Genomic DNA, 21357 nt, shown 5'->3' on the forward strand with positions numbered 1-21357 from the left:
GCCCTGAGTGTGTGAGCCGCCCTCTGTACAATCACTGTGGGAGCTGGGTGACCCTCGAAGTGATGTAACCATGATTCTGTCTTCCTGGGACACACTGAGGGCTGGGCTGGCAGTCCAGTGGGGGGGTACAGATGACGGGGGGGGGGGGTGGGGAATGATGAGGGGGGGTGAGGGGTTAGGACGATGGGGGGGGGGGGGGGGGGGAACGACGATGTGGGGGCGGGGAGGGAATTTGGGGTTGCCATGGCCGTGCTTACCGCAGGAAGCGGTTGAGATCTCCATGCTTCATGTACTCGAAGACCATGATGAGGGGCTCTCCCTGCGTGCACACACCGTAGAATTTAACAATGTGTTCATGCTGCAGAAAGGTGAGCAGCTCAGCCTCTCGCTGAAAGTCAATACGCGTACTGTCTGTCGCCTCCTTCAGTGTCTGTGTTCACAATCAAAAAGAGCCACTGAATACAAGGCACAGGAACCACAACCCACTCTCACATTTAACACAAACTCTCACTAAGATTCATCTTAGCACCCAATAGAACCCATCCCTCACTCACTGCCTCCCACTGTGTCTCACACTGTCTCTGTCCGTCACTGCCTCCCACTGTCTTTGTCCCTCTCCGCCTCCCTCTCTGCCTCCCACTGTCTCTGCCCCTCTCTGCCTCCCACTCTGTCTCTGTCCCTCTCTGCCTCCCTCTCTGTCTCCCACTGTCTCTGTCCCTCTGTGTCTCACACTGTCTCTGTCCCTCTCTGCCTCCCTCTCTGCCTCCCACTGTCTCTGTCCCGCTCTGTCTCCCACTGTCTCTGTCCCTCTCTGTCTCCCTCTGTGTCTCACACTGTCTCTGTCCCTCTCTGTCTCCCTCTTTGTCTCCCACTGTCTCTGTCCCTCTCTGTCTCCCTCTTTGTCTCCCACTGTCTCTGTCCCTCTCTGCCTCCCACTGTCTCTGTCCCGCTCTGCCTCCCACTCTGTCTCCCACTGTCTCTGTCCCTCTCTGTCTCCCTCTCTGCCTCCCACTCTGTCTCTGTCCCTCTCTGCCTCCCTCTCTGTCTCCCACTGTCTCTGTCCCTCTGTGTCTCACACTGTCTCTGTCCCTCTCTGTCTCCCTCTTTGTCTCCCACTGTCTTTGTCCCTCTCTGCCTCCCTCTCTGCCTCCCACTGTCTCTGTCCCTCTGTGTCTCACACTGTCTCTGTCCCTCTCTGTCTCCCTCTTTGTCTCCCACTGTCTTTGTCCCTCTCTGCCTCCCTCTCTGCCTCCCACTGTCTCTGTCCCGCTCTGCCTCCCACTGTCTCTGTCCCGCTCTGCCTCCCACTCTGTCTCCCACTGTCTCTGTCCCTCTCTGTCTCCCTCTGTGTCTCACACTGTCTCTGCCCCTCTCTGCCTCCCACTGTCTCTGTCCCGCTCTGCCTCCCACTCTGTCTCCCACTGTCTCTGTCCCTCTCTGCCTCCCTCTCTGCCTCCCACTGTCTCTGCCCCTCTCTGCCTCCCACTCTGTCTCTGTCCCTCTCTGCCTCCCTCTCTGTCTCCCACTGTCTCTGTCCCTCTGTGTCTCACACTGTCTCTGTCCCTCTCTGCCTCCCACTCTGTCTCTGTCCCTCTCTGCCTCCCTCTCTGTCTCCCACTGTCTCTGTCCCTCTCTGCCTCCCACTCTGTCTCTGTCCCTCTCTGCCTCCCACTCTGTCTCCCACTGTCTCTGTCCCTCTCTGCCTCCCACTCTGTCTCTGTCCCTCTCTGTCTCCCTCTCTGTCTCCCACTGTCTCTGTCCCTCTCTGCCTCCCTCTCTGTCTCCCACTGTCTCTGTCCCTCTCTGTCTCCCACTGTCTCTGTCCCTCTCTGCCTCCCTCTCTGTCTCCCACTGTCTCTGTCCCTCTGTGTCTCACACTGTCTCTGTCCCTCTCTGCCTCCCACTCTGTCTCCCACTGTCTCTGTCCCTCTCTGCCTCCCACTCTGTCTCTGTCCCTCTCTGCCTCCCACTCTGTCTCCCACTGTCTCTGTCCCTCTGTGTCTCACACTGTCTCTGTCCCTCTCTGTCTCCCACTGTCTCTGTCTCCCTCTGTGTCTCACACTGTCTCTGTCCCTCTCTGCCTCCCACTGTGTCTCTGTCCCTCTCTGCCTCCCACTCTGTCTCCCACTGTCTCTGTCCCTCTGTGTCTCACACTGTCTCTGTCCCTCTCTGCCTCCCACTCTGTCTCCCACTGTCTCTGTCCCTCTCTGCCTCCCACTCTGTCTCTGTCCCTCTCTGCCTCCCACTCTGTCTCCCAATGTCTCTGTCCCTCTCTGCCTCCCACTCTGTCTCCCACTGTCTCTGTCCCTCTGTGTCTCACACTGTCTCTGTCCCTCTCTGCCTCCCACTGTCTCTGTCCCTCTCTGCCTCCCACTCTGTCTCTGTCCCTCTCTGCCTCCCACTCTGTCTCCCACTGTCTCTGTCCCTCTCTGTCTCCCTCTGTGTCTCACACTGTCTCTGTTCCTCTCTGTCTCACACTGTCTCTGTCCCTCTCTGTCTCACACTGTCTCTGTCCCTCTCTGTCTCCCTCTGTGTCTCTCACTGTCTCTGTCCCTCTCTGTCTCACACTGTCTCTGTCCCTCTCTGTCTCCCTCTGTGTCTCTCACTGTCTCTGTCCCTCTCTGTCTCCCTCTGTGTCTCACACTGTCTCTGTCTCCCTCTGTGTCTCACACTGTCTCTGTCCCTCTCTGTCTCCCTCTGTGTCTCACACTGTCTCTGTTCCTCTCTGTCTCACACTGTCTCTGTCCCTCTCTGTCTCCCTCTGTGTCTCTCACTGTCTCTGTCCCTCTCTGTCTCCCTCTGTGTCTCACACTGTCTCTGTTCCTCTCTGTCTCACACTGTCTCTGTCCCTCTCTGTCTCCCTCTGTGTCTCACACTGTCTCTGTTCCTCTCTGTCTCACACTGTCTCTGTCCCTCTCTGTCTCCCTCTGTGTCTCTCACTGTCTCTGTCCCTCTCTGTCTCCCTCTGTGTCTCACACTGTCTCTGTCTCCCTCTGTGTCTCACACTGTCTCTGTCCCTCTCTGTCTCCCTCTGTGTCTCACACTGTCTCTGTTCCTCTCTGTCTCACACTGTCTCTGTCCCTCTCTGTCTCCCTCTGTGTCTCTCACTGTCTCTGTCCCTCTCTGTCTCACACTGTCTCTGTCCCTCTCTGTCTCCCTCTGTGTCTCTCACTGTCTCTGTCTCCCTCTGTGTCTCACACTGTCTCTGTTCCTCTCTGTCTCACACTGTCTCTGTCCCTCTCTGTCTCCCTCTGTGTCTCTCACTGTCTCTGTCTCCCTCTGTGTCTCACACTGTCTCTGTCCCTCTCTGTCTCCCTCTGTGTCTCTCACTGTCTCTGTCCCTCTCTGTCTCACACTGTCTCTGTCCCTCTCTGTCTCCCTCTGTGTCTCACACTGTCTCTGTCCCTCTCTGTCTCACACTGTCTCTGTCCCTCTCTGTCTCCCTCTGTGTCTCTCACTGTCTCTGTCCCTCTCTGTCTCACACTGTCTCTGTCCCTCTCTGTCTCCCTCTGTGTCTCTCACTGTCTCTGTCCCTCTCTGTCTCACACTGTCTCTGTCCCTCTCTGTCTCCCTCTGTGTCTCTCACTGTCTCTGTCCCTCTCTGTCTCCCTCTGTGTCTCACACTGTCTCTGTTCCTCTCTGTCTCACACTGTCTCTGTCCCTCTCTGTCTCCCTCTGTGTCTCACACTGTCTCTGTTCCTCTCTGTCTCACACTGTCTCTGTCCCTCTCTGTCTCCCTCTCTGTCTCACACTGTCTCTGTCCCTCTCTGTCTCCCTCTCTGTCTCACACTGTCTCTGTCCCTCTCTGTCTCCCTCTCTGTCTCACACTGTCTCTGTCCCTCTCTGTCTCCCCCTGTGTCTCACACGGTCGCTGTCCCTCTCTGTCTCCCTCTCTGTCTCACACTGTCTCTGTCCCTCTCTGTCTCCCTCTCTGTCTCACACTGTCTCTGTCCCTCTCTGTCTCCCTCTCTGTCTCCCTCTGTGTCTCCCACTGTCTCTGTCTCCCTCTGTGTCTCTCACTGTCTCTGTCCCTCTCTGTCTCCCTCTCTGTCTCTCACTGTCTCTGTCCCTCTCTGTCTCCCTCTGTGTCTCTCACTGTCTCTGTCTCCCTCTGTGTCTCTCACTGTCTCTGTCCCTCTCTGTCTCACACTGTCTCTGTCCCTCTCTGTCTCCCTCTGTGTCTCACACTGTCTCTGTCCCTCTCTGTCTCCCTCTCTGTCTCTCACTGTCTCTGTCCCTCTCTGTCTCCCTCTCTGTCTCACACTGTCTCTGTCCCTCTCTGTCTCCCTCTCTGTCTCACACTGTCTCTGTCCCTCTCTGTCTCTCACTGTCTCTGTCCCTCTCTGCCTCCCACTCTGTCTCCCAATGTCTCTGTCCCTCTCTGTCTCCCTCTCTGTCTCTCACTGTCTCTGTCCCTCTCTGTCTCCCTCTGTGTCTCTCACTGTCTCTGTCCCTCTCTGTCTCCCTCTCTGTCTCTCACTGTCTCTGTCCCTCTCTGTCTCCCTCTGTGTCTCACACGGTCGCTGTCCCTCTCTGTCTCCCTCTGTGTCTCACACTGTCTCTGTCCCTCTCTGTCTCCCTCTGTGTCTCACACTGTCTCTGTTCCTCTCTGTCTCCCTCTGTCTCTGTCCCTCTCTGTCTCCCTCTGTGTCTCTCACTGTCTCTGTCCCTCTCTGTCTCCCACTGTGTCTCCCACTGTCTCTGTCTCCCTCTGTGTCTCTCACTGTCTCTGTCTCCCTCTGTGTCTCTCACTGTCTCTGTCTCCCTCTCTGTCTCTCACTGTCTCTGTCTCCCTCTGTGTCTCTCACTGTCTCTGTCCCTCTCTGTCTCCCACTGTGTCTCACACTGTCTCTGTCCCTCTCTGTCTCCCTCTGTGTCTCTCACTGTCTCTGTCCCTCTCTGTCTCCCTCTGTGTCTCTCACTGTCTCTGTCTCCCTCTGTCTCCCTCTGTGTCTCTCACTGTCTCTGTCTCCCTCTGTGTCTCACACTGTCTCTGTCCCTCTCTGTCTCCCACTGTGTCTCACACTGTCTCTGTCCCTCTCTGTGTCTCTCACTGTCTCTGTCTCCCTCTCTGTCTCCCTCTGTGTCTCCCACTGTCTCTGTCTCCCTCTGTGTCTCTCACTGTCTCTGTCCCTCTCTGTCTCCCTCTGTGTCTCTCACTGTCTCTGTCTCCCTCTGTCTCCCTCTGTGTCTCTCACTGTCTCTGTCTCCCTCTGTGTCTCACACTGTCTCTGTCCCTCTCTGTCTCCCTCTGTGTCTCTCACTGTCTCTGTTCCTCTCTGTCTCACACTGTCTCTGTCCCTCTCTGTCTCCCTCTGTGTCTCCCACTGTCTCTGTCTCCCTCTGTGTCTCTCACTGTCTCTGTCCCTCTCTGTCTCACACTGTCTCTGTCCCTCTCTGTCTCCCTCTGTGTCTCTCACTGTCTCTGTCCCTCTCTGTCTCCCTCTGTGTCTCTCACTGTCTCTGTCTCCCTCTGTCTCCCTCTGTGTCTCTCACTGTCTCTGTTCCTCTCTGTCTCCCTCTGTGTCTCTCACTGTCTCTGTCTCCCTCTGTGTCTCACACTGTCTCTGTCCCTCTCTGTCTCCCTCTGTGTCTCTCACTGTCTCTGTTCCTCTCTGTCTCACACTGTCTCTGTCTTCCTCTGTGTCTCTCACTGTCTCTGTCCCTCTCTGTCTCCCTCTGTGTCTCTCACTGTCTCTGTCTCCCTCTGTGTCTCACACTGTCTCTGTCCCTCTCTGTCTCCCTCTGTGTCTCTCACTGTCTCTGTTCCTCTCTGTCTCACACTGTCTCTGTCTTCCTCTGTGTCTCTCACTGTCTCTGTCCCTCTCTGTCTCCCTCTGTGTCTCTCACTGTCTCTGTCTCCCTCTGTGTCTCACACTGTCTCTGTCCCTCTCTGTCTCCCTCTGTGTCTCTCACTGTCTCTGTCCCTCTCTGTCTCCCTCTGTGTCTCCCACTGTCTCTGTCTCCCTCTGTGTCTCACACTGTCTCTGTCCCTCTCTGTCTCACACTGTCTCTGTCCCTCTCTGTCTCACACTGTCTCTGTCCCTCTCTGTCTCCCTCTGTGTCTCTCACTGTCTCTGTCCCTCTCTGTCTCCCTCTGTGTCTCTCACTGTCTCTGTCCCTCTCTGTCTCCCTCTGTGTCTCTCACTGTCTCTGTCTCCCTCTGTCTCCCTCTGTGTCTCTCACTGTCTCTGTCTCCCTCTGTCTCCCTCTGTGTCTCACACTGTCTCTGTCCCTCTCTGTCTCCCTCTGTGTCTCTCACTGTCTCTGTTCCTCTCTGTCTCACACTGTCTCTGTCCCTCTCTGTCTCCCTCTGTGTCTCCCACTGTCTCTGTCTCCCTCTGTGTCTCTCACTGTCTCTGTCCCTCTCTGTCTCACACTGTCTCTGTCCCTCTCTGTCTCACACTGTGTCTCTCACTGTCTCTGTCCCTCTCTGTCTCCCTCTGTGTCTCCCACTGTCTCTGTCTCCCTCTGTGTCTCTCACTGTCTCTGTCCCTCTCTGTCTCACACTGTCTCTGTCCCTCTCTGTCTCCCTCTGTGTCTCTCACTGTCTCTGTTCCTCTGTGTCTCCCACTGTCTCTGTCTTCCTCTGTGTCTCTCACTGTCTCTGTCCCTCTCTGTCTCACACTGTCTCTGTCCCTCTCTGTCTCCCTCTGTGTCTCCCACTGTCTCTGTCTCCCTCTGTGTCTCTCACTGTCTCTGTCCCTCTCTGTCTCCCTCTGTGTCTCCCACTGTCTCTGTCTCCCTCTGTGTCTCCCACTGTCTCTGTCTCCCTCTGTGTCTCTCACTGTCTCTGTCCCTCTCTGTCTCCCTCTGTGTCTCTCACTGTCTCTGTCCCTCTCTGTCTCACACTGTCTCTGTCCCTCTCTGTCTCCCTCTGTGTCTCTCACTGTCTCTGTCCCTCTCTGTCTCCCTCTGTGTCTCTCACTGTCTCTGTCCCTCTCTGTCTCCCTCTGTGTCTCTCACTGTCTCTGTCCCTCTCTGTCTCACACTGTCTCTGTCCCTCTCTGTCTCACACTGTCTCTGTCCCTCTCTGTCTCCCTCTGTGTCTCCCACTGTCTCTGTCCCTCTCTGTCTCCCTCTGTGTCTCACACGGTCGCTGTCCCTCTCTGTCTCCCTCTCTGTCTCACACTGTCTCTGTCCCTCTCTGTCTCCCTCTGTGTCTCCCACTGTCTCTGTCCCTCTCTGTCTCCCTCTCTGTCTCACACTGTCTCTGTCCCTCTCTGTCTCACACTGTCTCTGTCCCTCTCTGTCTCCCTCTGTGTCTCACACTGTCTCTGTCCCTCTCTGTCTCCCTCTCTGTCTCACACTGTCTCTGTCCCTCTCTGTCTCCCACTGTCTCTGTCTCCCTCTGTGTCTCTCACTGTCTCTGTCCCTCTCTGTCTCACACTGTCTCTGTCCCTCTCTGTCTCCCTCTGTGTCTCACACTGTCTCTGTCCCTCTCTGTCTCCCTCTGTGTCTCCCACTGTCTCTGTCTCCCTCTGTGTCTCTCACTGTCTCTGTCCCTCTCTGTCTCCCTCTGTGTCTCTCACTGTCTCTGTCCCTCTCTGTCTCACACTGTCTCTGTTCCTCTCTGTCTCACACTGTCTCTGTCCCTCTCTGTCTCCCTCTGTGTCTCACACTGTCTCTGTCCCTCTCTGTCTCACACTGTCTCTGTTCCTCTCTGTCTCACACTGTCTCTGTCCCTCTCTGTCTCCCTCTGTGTCTCACACTGTCTCTGTCCCTCTCTGTCTCCCTCTGTGTCTCTCACTGTCTCTGTTCCTCTCTGTCTCACACTGTCTCTGTCCCTCTCTGTCTCCCTCTGTGTCTCTCACTGTCTCTGTTCCTCTCTGTCTCACACTGTCTCTGTCCCTCTCTGTCTCCCTCTGTGTCTCCCACTGTCTCTGTCTCCCTCTCTGTCTCACACTGTCTCTGTCCCTCTCTGTCTCCCTCTGTGTCTCCCACTGTCTCTGTCTCCCTCTGTGTCTCTCACTGTCTCTGTCTCCCTCTGTGTCTCTCACTGTCTCTGTCTCCCTCTGTGTCTCTCACTGTCTCTGTCTCCCTCTGTGTCTCTCACTGTCTCTGTCTCCCTCTGTGTCTCACACTGTCTCTGTCCCTCTCTGTCTCCCTCTGTGTCTCCCACTGTCTCTGTCTCCCTCTGTGTCTCTCACTGTCTCTGTTCCTCTCTGTCTCACACTGTCTCTGTCCCTCTCTGTCTCCCTCTGTGTCTCACACTGTCTCTGTCCCTCTCTGTCTCCCTCTCTGTCTCCCTTTCTGTCTCTGTCCCTCTCTGTCCCTCTCTGTGTCTCCCACTGTCTCTGTCTCCCTCTGTGTCTCTCACTGTCTCTGTCCCTCTCTGTCTCCCTCTGTGTCTCTCACTGTCTCTGTCCCTCTCTGTCTCCCTCTGTGTCTCCCACTGTCTCTGTCTCCCTCTGTGTCTCTCACTGTCTCTGTCCCTCTCTGTCTCCCTCTGTGTCTCTCACTGTCTCTGTCCCTCTCTGTCTCCCTCTGTGTCTCCCACTGTCTCTGTCTCCCTCTGTGTCTCTCACTGTCTCTGTCCCTCTCTGTCTCCCTCTGTGTCTCACACTGTCTCTGTCCCTCTCTGTCTCCCTCTCTGTCTCCCACTGTCTCTGTCTCCCTCTGTGTCTCACACTGTCTCTGTCCCTCGCTGTCTCCCTCTTTGTCTCACACTGTCTCTGTCCCTCTCTGTCTCCCTCTGTGTCTCACACTGTCTCTGTCCCTCTCTGTCTCCCTCTGTGTCTCTCACTGTCTCTGTCTCCCTCTGTGTCTCTCACTATCTCTGTCCCTCTCTGTCTCCCTCTCTGTCTCCCACTGTCTCTGTCTCCCTCTGTGTCTCTGTCCCTCTCTGTCTCCCTCTGTGTCTCTCACTGTCTCTGTCCCTCTCTGTCTCCCTCTGTGTCTCTCACTGTCTCTGTCCCTCTCTGTCTCCCTCTGTGTCTCCCACTGTCTCTGTCTCCCTCTGTGTCTCTCACTGTCTCTGTCCCTCTCTGTCTCCCTCTGTGTCTCACACTGTCTCTGTCCCTCTCTGTCTCCCTCTCTGTCTCCCACTGTCTCTGTCTCCCTTTCTGTCTCTGTCCCTCTCTGTCCCTCTCTGTGTCTCCCACTGTCTCTGTCTCCCTCTGTGTCTCACACTGTCTCTGTCCCTCGCTGTCTCCCTCTTTGTCTCACACTGTCTCTGTCCCTCTCTGTCTCCCTCTGTGTCTCACACTGTCTCTGTCCCTCTCTGTCTCCCTCTGTGTCTCACACTGTCTCTGTCTCCCTCTGTGTCTCTCACTGTCTCTGTCCCTCGCTGTCTCCCTCTGTGTCTCACACTGTCTCTGTCCCTCTCTGTCTCCCTCTGTGTCTCCCACTGTCTCTGTCTCCCTCTCTGTCTCACACTGTCTCTGTCCCTCGCTGTCTCCCTCTGTGTCTCACACTGTCTCTGTCCCTCTCTGTCTCCCTCTGTGTCTCTCACTGTCTCTGTCTCCCTCTGTGTCTCTCACTATCTCTGTCCCTCTCTGTCTCCCTCTCTGTCTCCCACTGTCTCTGTCTCCCTCTGTGTCTCTGTCCCTCTCTGTCTCCCTCTGTGTCTCTCACTGTCTCTGTCCCTCGCTGTCTCCCTCTGTGTCTCCCACTGTCTCTGTCTCCCTCTCTGTCTCACACTGTCTCTGTCCCTCGCTGTCTCCCTCTGTGTCTCACACTGTCTCTGTCCCTCGCTGTCTCCCTCTGTGTCTCCCACTGTCTCTGTCTCCCTCTCTGTCTCACACTGTCTCTGTCCCTCTCTGTCTCCCTCTGTGTCTCTCACTGTCTCTGTTCCTCTCTGTCTCACACTGTCTCTGTCCCTCTCTGTCTCCCTCTGTGTCTCACACTGTCTCTGTCTCCCTCGCTGCCTCCCACTGTCTCTGTCCCTCGCTGTCTCCCTCTTTGTCTCACACTGTCTCTGTCCCTCTCTGCCTCCTTCTGTCCCTCTCTGCCTCCCTCTGTGTCTCTCACTGTCTCTGTCCCTCTCTGTCTCCCTCTCTGTCTCCCACTGTCTCTGTCTCCCTTTCTGTCTCTGTCCCTCTCTGTCCCTCTCTGTCTCCCACTGTCTCTGTCTCCCTTTCTGTCTCTGTCCCTCTCTGTCTCCCTCTCTGTCTCCCACTGTCTCTGTCTCCCTTTCTGTCTCTGTCCCTCTCTGTCCCTCTCTGTGTCTCCCACTGTCTCTGTCTCCCTCTGTGTCTCCCACTGTCTCTGTCTCCCTCTGTGTCTCACACTGTCTCTGTCCCTCTCTGCCCCTCTCTGTCTCCCACTGTCTCTGTCTCCCTTTCTGTCTCTGTCCCTCTCTGTCTCCCTCTGTGTCTCACACTGTCTCTGTCTCCCTCGCTGCCTCCCACTGTCTCTGTCCCTCGCTGTCTCCCTCTGTGTCTCACACTGTCTCTGTCCCTCGCTGTCTCCCTCTTTGTCTCACACTGTCTCTGTCCCTCTCTGTCTCCCTCGCTGCCTCCCACTGTCTCTGTCCCTCGCTGTCTCCCTCTTTGTCTCACACTGTCTCTGTCCCTCTCTGCCCCTCTCTGTCTCCCACTGTCTCTGTCTCCCTTTCTGTCTCTGTCCCTCTCTGTCTCCCTCTCTGCCTCCTTCTGTCTCCCTCTGTGTCTCACACTGTCTCTGTCTCCCTCGCTGCCTCCCACTGTCTCTGTCCCTCTCTGTCTCCCTCTCTGTCTCCCACTGTCTCTGTCTCCCTTTCTGTCTCTGTCCCTCTCTGTCCCTCTCTGTGTCTCCCACTGTCTCTGTCTCCCTCTGTGTCTCTCACTGTCTCTGTCCCTCTCTGTCTCCCTCTCTGTCTCCCACTGTCTCTGTCTCCCTTTCTGTCTCTGTCCCTCTCTGTCCCTCTCTGTGTCTCCCACTGTCTCTGTCTCCCTCTTTGTCTCACACTGTCTCTGTCCCTCTCTGTCTCCCTCGCTGCCTCCTTCTGTCCCTCTCTGTCTCCCTCTGTGTCTCTCACTGTCTCTGTCCCTCTCTGTCTCCCTCTCTGTCTCCCACTGTCTCTGTCCCTCTCTGCCTCCCTCTGTGTCTCACACTGTCTCTGTCCCTCTCTGTCTCCCTCTGTGTCTCTCACTGTCTCTGTCTCCCTCTGTGTCTCACACTGTCTCTGTCCCTCGCTGTCTCCCTCTGTGTCTCCCACTGTCTCTGTCTCCCTCTCTGTCTCACACTGTCTCTGTCCCTCTCTGTCTCCCTCTGTGTCTCTCACTGTCTCTGTTCCTCTCTGTCTCCCTCTGTGTCTCACACTGTCTCTGTCTCCCTCGCTGCCTCCCACTGTCTCTGTCCCTCGCTGTCTCCCTCTTTGTCTCACACTGTCTCTGTCCCTCTCTGCCTCCTTCTGTCCCTCTCTGCCTCCCTCTGTGTCTCTCACTGTCTCTGTCCCTCTCTGTCTCCCTCTCTGTCTCCCACTGTCTCTGTCTCCCTTTCTGTCTCTGTCCCTCTCTGTCCCTCTCTGTGTCTCACACTGTCTCTGTCCCTCTCTGTCTCCCTCGCTGCCTCCCACTGTCTCTGTCCCTCGCTGTCTCCCTCTGTGTCTCACACTGTCTCTGTCCCTCGCTGTCTCCCTCTGTGTCTCACACTGTCTCTGTCCCTCTCTGTCTCCCTCGCTGCCTCCCACTGTCTCTGTCCCTCGCTGTCTCCCTCTTTGTCTCACACTGTCTCTGTCCCTCTCTGCCCCTCTCTGTCTCCCACTGTCTCTGTCTCCCTTTCTGTCTCTGTCTCCCTCTCTGCCTCCTTCTGTCCCTCTCTGTCTCCCTCTGTGTCTCACACTGTCTCTGTCTCCCTCGCTGCCTCCCACTGTCTCTGTCCCTCGCTGTCTCCCTCTGTGTCTCACACTGTCTCTGTCCCTCGCTGTCTCCCTCTGTGTCTCACACTGTCTCTGTCCCTCTCTGTCTCCCTCGCTGCCTCCCACTGTCTCTGTCCCTCGCTGTCTCCCTCTGTGTCTCACACTGTCTCTGTCCCTCTCTGTCTCCCTCTGTGTCTCACACTGTCTCTGTCCCTCTCTGTCTCCCTCTGTGTCTCACACTGTCTCTGTCCCTCGCTGTCTCCCTCTGTGTCTCACACTGTCTCTGTCCCTCGCTGTCTCCCTCTGTGTCTCACACTGTCTCTGTCCCTCTCTGTCTCCCTCTGTGTCTCACACTGTCTCTGTCTCCCTCGCTGCCTCCCACTGTCTCTGTCCCTCGCTGTCTCCCTCTTTGTCTCACACTGTCTCTGTCCCTCTCTGCCTCCCTCTGTGTCTCTCACTGTCTCTGTCCCTCTCTGTCTCCCTCTCTGTCTCCCACTGTCTCTGTCTCCCTTTCTGTCTCTGTCCCTCTCTGTCCCTCTCTGTGTCTCCCACTGTCTCTGTCTCCCTCTCTGTCTCCCACTGTCTCTGTCTCCCTTTCTGTCTCTGTCCCTCTCTGTCTCCCTCTCTGCCTCCTTCTGTCCCTCTCTGTGTCTCACACTGTCTCTGTCTCCCTCGCTGCCTCCCACTGTCTCTGTCCCTCGCTGTCTCCCTCTGTGTCTCACACTGTCTCTGTCCCTCGCTGTCTCCCTCTTTGTCTCCCACTGTCTCTGTCTCCCTCTTTGTCTCCCACTGTCTCTGTCTCCCTCTTTGTCTCACACTGTCTCTGTCCCTCTCTGTCTCCCTCGCTGCCTCCCACTGTCTCTGTCCCTCGCTGTCTCCCTCTTTGTCTCACACTGTCTCTGTCCCTCTCTGTCTCCCTCTGTGTCTCCCACTGTCTCTGTCCCTCGCTGTCTCCCTCTGTGTCTCACACTGTCTCTGTCCCTCTCTGTCTCCCTCGCTGCCTCCCACTGTCTCTGTCCCTCGCTGTCTCCCTCTTTGTCTCACACTGTCTCTGTCCCTCTCTGCCCCTCTCTGTCTCCCACTGTCTCTGTCTCCCTTTCTGTCTCTGTCCCTCTCTGTCTCCCTCTCTGCCTCCTTCTGTCTCCCTCTGTGTCTCACACTGTCTCTGTCTCCCTCGCTGCCTCCCACTGTCTCTGTCCCTCGCTGTCTCCCTCTTTGTCTCACACTGTCTCTGTCCCTCTCTGTCTCCCTCTCTGTCTCCCACTGTCTCTGTCTCCCTTTCTGTCTCTGTCCCTCTCTGTCCCTCTCTGTGTCTCCCACTGTCTCTGTCTCCCTCTTTGTCTCACACTGTCTCTGTCCCTCTCTGTCTCCCTCTCTGTCTCCCACTGTCTCTGTCTCCCTTTCTGTCTCTGTCCCTCTCTGTCCCTCTCTGTGTCTCCCACTGTCTCTGTCTCCCTCTGTGTCTCTCACTGTCTCTGTCCCTCTCTGTCTCCCTCTCTGTCTCCCACTGTCTCTGTCTCCCTTTCTGTCTCTGTCCCTCTCTGTCCCTCTCTGTGTCTCCACTGTCTCTGTCTCCCTCTTTGTCTCCCACTGTCTCTGTCTCCCTCTTTGTCTCACACTGTCTCTGTCCCTCTCTGTCTCCCTCGCTGCCTCCTTCTGTCCCTCTCTGTCTCCCTCTGTGTCTCACACTGTCTCTGTCCCTCGCTGTCTCCCTCTGTGTCTCACACTGTCTCTGTCCCTCTCTGTCTCCCTCTTTGTCTCACACTGTCTCTGTCCCTCTCTGTCTCCCTCTCTGTCTCCCACTGTCTCTGTCCCTCTCTGCCTCCCTCTGTGTCTCTCACTGTCTCCCTCTGTCTCCTTATCTCTCTCTTTATGCCTCTGTTTCTCCATCGCTCTCTTTCTCACTCTCTCTGTCTCCCTCTCTCCATCTCCCTCTCTCCATCTGTCAATCTCTGCCAGTCTCTCTGCCTCTGTCTCAGTCGTTTCTCTCCCTCGATGTTTCTCCCTCCCATACACTGACGAGGAATTGGAGCCTAGAGGAGGGAAGGGGAGGGGAGGGGATGGGAGGGAGGGGGGAAGGAAGGAGGGAGGGAGGGGGGAGGATGGGAGGGAAGGGGAAGAAGGAGGGAGGGGAGGGGGAAGGGAGAGGATGGGAGGGGAGGGGAGGGGAGGGAGGGGAGGGGAGGGAAGGGGAGGGGAAGAAGGGAGGGAGGGAGGGAGGAGAGGGAGGGGAGAGAATGGGAGGGAGGGGAGAGAAAGGAGGGAGGGGAGGGAAAGGAGGGAGGGGAGGGAAAGGAGGGAAGGGAGGTAAGCAGAGAGGAAGGGAGGGAGGGGAGGGGGGACAGAGGGGAGGCGGAAGGGAGAGGGAGGGGAAGGAGGGGAGGAGAGAGGAAGGGAGGGGAAGTTGCAGGAGAAGGTGAGGGCTGTAAGTGGATTGTTTCCTACCTTGACTGCCACCAGCATTCGGCCGTGCTCGGGGCTCAGGTTGTCACAGTCAGCGAGGAATACTTTCCCAAAGGCTCCTTCGCCAAGTTCCCACTTCAGCACAATGTCTCTCCTCTTGATGTGCTGCACACCTAGAACAGGAGGACATTTATCAGGCAAGAGCTCTCCTGAAGCAACATCAGACACTGTACATATCAAAACTGCTGTACTATGTGCAGTCATGCTTTGGTTCCCAATGAACTACATTTTGAAGTGTAGTCAGTGTTGTAACTTAGGAAAGACGGCAGCCAATTTACGCACAGCAAGATCCCACAGATAGCCATGGTAATGACCCAGATCATCTGTTCTTAGTGATATTGGCCCCAGGACACCAGGGAGAACTACCCCCTGTTCTTCATCCAATTGTGGCTCTGGGATCTTTCACATCCACCTGACAGGGCAGACAGAGCCTCGTTTCAACACCAGTACTGACCCTCTGACAGTGCAGCACTCCCTCAGTACTGACCCTCTGACAGTGCAGCACTCCCTCAGTACTGACCCTCCGACAGTGCAGCACTCCCTTAGTACTGACCCTCCGACAGTGTGGCACTCCCTCAGTACTGACCCTCTGACAGTGCAGCGCTCCCTCAGTACTGACCCTCCGACAGTGCAGCGCTCCCTCAGTACTGACCCTCCGACAGTGCGGCACTCCCTCAGTACTGGCCCTCCGACAGTGCAGCTCTCCCTCAGTACTGACCCTCCGACAGTGCAGCACTCCCTCAGTACTGACCCTCCGACAGTGCAGCGCTCCCTCAGTACTGACCCTCCGACAGTGCGGCACTCCCTCAGTACTGACCCTCCGACAGTGCGGCACTCCCTCAGTACTGGCCGTCCGACAGTGCAGCTCTCCCTCAGTACTGACCCTCCGACAGTGCAGCGCTCCCTCAGTACTGACCCTCCGACAGTGCGGCACACCCTCAGTACTGGCCCTCCGACAGTGCGGCACACCCTCAGTACTCACCCTCCGACAGTGCAGCGCTCCCTCAGTACTGACCCTCCGACAGTGCAGCACTCCCTCAGTACTGACCCTCTGACAGTGCAGCACTCCCTCAGTACTGACCCTCTGACAGTGCAGCACTCCCTCAGTACTGACCCTCCGACAGTGCGGCACTCCCTCAGTACTGGCCCTCCGACAGTGCAGCTCTCCCTCAGTACTGACCCTCCGACAGTGTAGCACTCCCTCAGTACTGACCCTTCGACAGTGCGGCGCCCCCTCAGTACTGACCCTCTGTCAGTGTAGCACTCCCTCAGTACTGACCCTCCGACAGTGCAGCGCTCCCTCAGTACTGACCCTCTGACAGTGCAGCACTCCCTCAGTACTGACCCTCCGACAGTGCGGCACTCCCTCAGTACTGGCCCTCCGACAGTGCAGCTCTCCCTCAGTACTGACCCTCCGACAGTGTAGCACTCCCTCAGTACTGACCCTTCGACAGTGCGGCGCTCCCTCAGTACTGACCCCCTGTCAGTGTGGCGCTCCCTCAGTACTGACCCTCTGTCAGTGCGGCGCTCCCTCAGTACTGACCCTCCGTCAGTGCGGCACTCCCACAGTACTGACCCTCCGTCAGTGTGGCTCTCCCTCAGAACTGATGCTCCGACAGTGCGGCGTTCCCTCAGTACTGACCCTCCGACAGTGCGGCACTCCCTCAGTACTGACCCTCTGACAGTGCAGCACTCCCTCAGTACTGACCCTCCGACAGTGCAGCACTCCCTCAGTACTGATGCTCCGACAGTGCAGCACTCCCGCAGTACTGCACTGGCGGTGTCGGCCTGGATTTTGTGCTCAAGTCCCTGGAGGGGGACTCAAACCCACGACCTCTTGACTCAGAGGCGAGAGAGAGAGAGAAAGTGACCCACTGAGCCTCAGCTGACACCTTCAGAAAGGGGGAACAGTCACACGGAAATCCCACTGCACCCTCCCATCACTGGACAGTGATCAGGAGGAGCAGTGCCTGCATTATACCCCAGACGCCCACCCTCCCTCCCTAACCCTGGGGCTCTGCGGAACATTATAGTTACCACTAGCCCCACTCAGACTGAGGTTAGCTGACCCGAGTAACAGACTGGGGGAGGGTGTAAACTACCACCTCCCTCATTAGTGTGGGTCACGTTACTCCCCACAGGGACAGGAGGATGGTCCTCTTTCCGGTGTCTATCTCGATAGGGAGAAGGGTATCTCACAGGTGTTCTTGTCCTTCAGGAAGCTGTTGGTCTCCCAGATTGGTCTCCCAGAAGTACTGTGGGTTCTCAATGGTGTGGCTCTTTGCTTCCTCCGGGTTTCCAGTTACCATGGAGCTGGGGCTCACACCCATGTTCATGAAGTGCAACGAGACGCCATTTTCCTCCTCCTGGGCCAGCATCTTGGTGTCTCCTTCAACACCAGGACAGAAAACAAAATGGGTGGGTCTGTTTGTTCCAGGGTGGAGACCCTCCCTGCTCCCAAGTCAGCTCGCTCCAATTCATCCCCCACCCCAGATACCCCTCCGTACCCTCCCCAGATACCCCTCCGTACCCACCCCAGATACCCCTCCGTACCCTCCCCAGATACCCCTCCGTACCCACCCCAGATACCCCTCTTTACCCAACCCAGATACCCCTCCGTACCCACCCCAGATACCCCTTCGTACCCTCCCCAGATACTCCACTGTACCACCCCACATACTCCTCTATACCCACTCCAGATACCCCATGTACCCACCCCAGATACCCCTCCGTACCCTCCCCAGATACCCCTCCGTACCCACCCCAGATACTCCACTGTACCACCCCACATACTCCTCTATACCCACTCCAGATACCCCATGTACCCACCCCAGATACCCCTCTGTACCCTCCCCAGATACCCCTCTGTACCCTTCCCGGGCCCAGATACCCCCATGTACCCTCCCCAGATACCCCTCCGTACCCTCCCCAGATACCCCTCCGTACCCAACCCAGATACCCCTCCGTACCCAACCCAGATACCCCTCCGTACCCTCCCCAGATACCCCTTTTTACCCAACCCAGATACCCCTCCGTACCCTCCCCAGATACTCCGCTGTACCACCCCACATACTCCTCTATACCCACCCCAGATACCCCATGTACCCACCCCAGATACCCCTCTGTACCCTCCCCGGGCCCAGATACCCCTCCGTACCCTCCCCAGATACCCCTCCGTACCCAACACAGATACCCCTCCGTACCCAACCCAGATACCCCTCCGTACCCTCCCCAGATACCCCTTTTTACCCAACCCAGATACCCCTCCGTACCCTCCCCAGATACCCCTCCGTACCCTCCCCAGATACCCCTCCGTACCCTCCCCAGATACCCCTCCGTACCCAACCCAGATACCCCTCCGTACCCTCCCCAGATACTCCGCTGTACCACCCCACATACTCCTCTATACCCACCCCAGATACCCCATGTACCCACCCCAGATACCCCTCTGTACCCTCCCCGGGCCCAGATACCCCTCCGTACCCTCCCCACATACTCTGCTGTACCACCCCACATACTCCTCTATACCCACCCCAGATACCCCATGTACCCACCCCAGATACCCCTCTGTACCCTCCCCGGGCCCAGATACCCCTTCGTACCCTCCCCAGATACCCCTCCGTACCCTCCCCAGATACCCCTGGGTTGGGTAAAAAGGAGTAACTGGGGAGGGTACGGAGGGGTATCTGGGTTGGGTACGGAGGGGTATCTGGGGTGGGTACGGAGGGGTATCTGGGGTGGGTACGGAGGGGTATCTGGGTTGGGTAAAGAGGGGTATCTGGGTTGGGTAAGGAGGGGTATCTGGGGAGGGTACGGAGGGGTATCTGGGTTGGGTACGGAGGGGTATCTGGGGAGGGTACGGAGGGGTATCTGGGTTGGGTTAAGAGGGGTATCTGGGGAGGGTACGGAGGGGTATCTGGGGAGGGTACATGGGAGTATCTGGGGAGGGTACATGGGAGTATCTGGGGAGGGTACATGGGGGTATCTGGGGAGGGTACATGGGGGTATCTGGGGAGGGTACATGGGGTTATCTGGGGTGGGTACATGGGGTATCTGGGGTGGGTATAGAGGAGTATGTGGGGAGGGCACGGAGGAGTATGTGGGGAGGGTACGGAGGGGTATGTGGGGAGGGTACGGAGGGGTATGTGGGGAGGGTACGGAGGGGTATGTGGGGAGGGTACGGAGGGGTATGTGGGGAGGGTACGGAGGGGTATGTGGGGAGGGTACGGAGGGGTATGTGGGGAGGGTACGGAGGGGTATGTGGGGAGGGTACGGAGGGGTATGTGGGGAGGGTACGGAGGGGTATGTGGGGAGGGTACGGAGGGGTATGTGGGGAGGGTACGGAGGGGTATCTGGGGAGGGTACGGAGGGGTATCTGGGGAGGGTACGGAGGGGTATCTGGGGAGGGTACGGAGGGGTATCCGGGGAGGGTACGGAGGGGTATCCAGGGAGGGTACGGAGGGGTATCCGGGGAGGGTACGGAGGGGTATCCGGGGAGGGTACGGAGGGGTATCCGGGGAGGGTACGGAGGGGTATCTGGGTTGGGTAAAGAGGAGTATCTGGGTTGGGTACCCAGATACCCCTCCTTACCCACCCCAGATACCCCTCCTTACCCACCCCAGATACCCCTCCGTACCCACCCCAGATACCCCTCCGTACCCACCCCAGATACCCCTCCGTACCCTCCCCAGATACCCCTCCGTACCCTCCCCAGATACCCCTCTTTACCCAAACCAGATACCCCTCTTTACCCAAACCAGATACCCCTCCGTATCCTCCCCAGATACACCTCCGTACCCTCCCCAGATACCCCTCCGTACCCTCCCCAGATACCCCTCCGTACCCTCCTCAGATACCCCTTCGCTCCCTCCTGAGATACCCCTCCGTACCCAACCCAGATACCCCTTCGTACCCTCCCCAGATACTCCTCTTTACCCAACCCAGATACCCCTCCGTACCCTCCCCAGATACTCCTCTTTACCCAACCCAGATACCCCTCCGTACCCAACCCAGATACCCCTTTTTACCCAACCCAGATACCGCTCCGTACCCTCCCCAGATACCCCTCCGTTTCCAACCCAGATACCCCTCCGTTTCCAACCCAGATACCCCTCCTTACCCAACCCAGATACCCCTCCTTACCCAACCCAGATACCCCTCCGTACCCTCCCCAGATACCCCTCCGTACCCTCCCCAGATACCCCTCCGTACCCAACCCAGATACCCCTCCGTACCCAACCCAGATACCCCTCCGTACCCAACCCAGATACCCCTTCGTACCCAACCCAGATACCTCTCCATACCCTCCCCAGATACTCCTTTTACCCTCCCCAGATACTCCTCTTTACCCAACCCAGATACCCCTCCATACCCAACCCAGATACCCCTCCGTACCCAACCCAGATACCCCTCCATACCCTCCCCAGATACCCCTCCATACCCTCCCCAGATACCCCTCCATACCCAACCCAGATACCCCTCCGTACCCAACCCAGATACCCCTTCGTACCCAACCCAGATACCCCTTTTACCCTCCCCAGTTACCCCTTTTACCCTCCCCAGTTACCCCTCTGTACCCACCCGATACCCCTCCGTATCCTCCCCAGATACCCCTCTGTACCCAACCCAGACACCCCCTGTACCCACCGCAGACACCCCTCTTCATCCTCCCCAGATACCCCTCCGTACTCTCCCCAGATTCCCCTCTGCACCCACCCCAGATACCCCTCTGCACCCTCCTGAGATACCCCACTGTACCTTCCCCAGATACCCCTCTGTACCTTCCCCAGATACCCCTTTGCACCCTCCCTAGATACCCCTCTGCATCCTCCTCAGATATCCCTCTGTTCTCTCCCAGTTACCCCTCTGTTCCCTCCCCAGATACCCCTCCCTACCGTTTCTCCGAGATAATCCTCTGCACTCTCTAACTATCCAGATAGCCCTATGAACTCTGAGCTCAGATAAAAATGATGCATAGGCCTGAAACATCAACTCGGTTTCCCTCTCTGCACAAATGCCGCCTGACCTGCTGAGTATTTCCAGCACTTTCTGCTTTTATTTCAGGTTTTCAGCATCCGCGGTATTTCGCTTCTGCCTGAACTTCGATAGCCTGGTGAACTGTGGACCCCAGATAGGCCCCCTTTACCCAAACAGACCTTCCAAACTCTTGAAAAACAGACTGGCTCTTACTGCTGTTGAACTTGGAGTTCTGCCTGTATTTGTGGATGAAAATCAGCATCAGTGTCAGGAACAGTGAGGCCAATAGTGCCAGGGTTACAGCCACCCAAATCTGTAAAATCAGAACAGCACACAGAGGTTAGAGTTTGGAAAAACAGGGTGACCCCACACTCGACCTCCCCTGCCCCCTGGAGGATGTCGAGGTCTTGGAGAGGGTGCGGAGGGAGATTTACCAGAATGGGAGCAGGGATGAGGGACTTCAGTTAATGCGGAGAGACTGGGAGAAGCTGGGATTGTTCTCCTTAGAGCAGAGAAGGTTAAGGGGAGATTTAATAGAGCTGTTCGAAATCAGGAAGGGTTTTGATGGAGTAAATGGGGAGAAACTGTTTCCAGTGGCAGGAGGGTCGGTAACCAGAGGGACACAGATTGAAGATAATTGGTAAAAGAACCAGAGGGGGAGATGAGGAGAATTTTCTTTTAACGCAGCGAGTTGTTGTGATCTGGAACGCGTTGCCTGAAAGGGCGGTGGAAGCAGATTCAATAGTAACTTTCAAAAGGGGAACTGGATAAATACTTGAAGGGCAAAAATGTGCAGGGCTGTGGGGGAAAGAGCAAGGGGGAGTGGAGGGGTAGTGGATCTAATTGGAATAGCTCTGTTACAGAGCCGGCACAGGCACAGTGGGCCGAATGGCCTCCTTCTGTGCTGTAAGATTCTATGATTCTATTCTATTTTCTGAAAGAGAAGAGACGGCCGGTTCCTCACCCCAAAGGAAGGCTCCTCATCCCTCGCTGCCAAGTTCTGCGAAGTGCTGCTCTGCTTCACTGTCACCCGTAGAGAAAGGAAACCATATTGTCAGTGACTGGCAGCAGAACTGCAACCTGACCAACTGAGAAAGCGATCATGTGACCCCCTCCCAACCCCCACCCACCCTCAG

At 56.8% G+C, this 21357-nt stretch overlaps 1 protein-coding gene across 1 annotated transcript in view; it reads right to left on the bottom strand.

Annotated features, from left to right (window-relative positions):
• Nucleotides 1-21357, bottom strand: part of ntrk1 (neurotrophic tyrosine kinase, receptor, type 1) — a 70668-nt gene that overhangs the window by 10696 nt on the left and 38615 nt on the right. The window contains exons 9-14 of the mRNA XM_068022722.1: nt 21186-21244; nt 20435-20534; nt 16507-16634; nt 16445-16475; nt 14228-14358; nt 258-430 (exon numbers count right to left, since the gene is read on the bottom strand). Coding sequence (XP_067878823.1) covers nt 258-430; nt 14228-14358; nt 16445-16475; nt 16507-16634; nt 20435-20534; nt 21186-21244 — 622 coding nt within the window. The remainder of the gene's footprint in view (nt 1-257; nt 431-14227; nt 14359-16444; nt 16476-16506; nt 16635-20434; nt 20535-21185; nt 21245-21357) is intronic.

The sequence above is a fragment of the Heterodontus francisci genome, chromosome 46 (assembly GCF_036365525.1).
Source record: "Heterodontus francisci isolate sHetFra1 chromosome 46, sHetFra1.hap1, whole genome shotgun sequence".
Taxonomy (NCBI): domain Eukaryota; kingdom Metazoa; phylum Chordata; class Chondrichthyes; order Heterodontiformes; family Heterodontidae; genus Heterodontus; species Heterodontus francisci.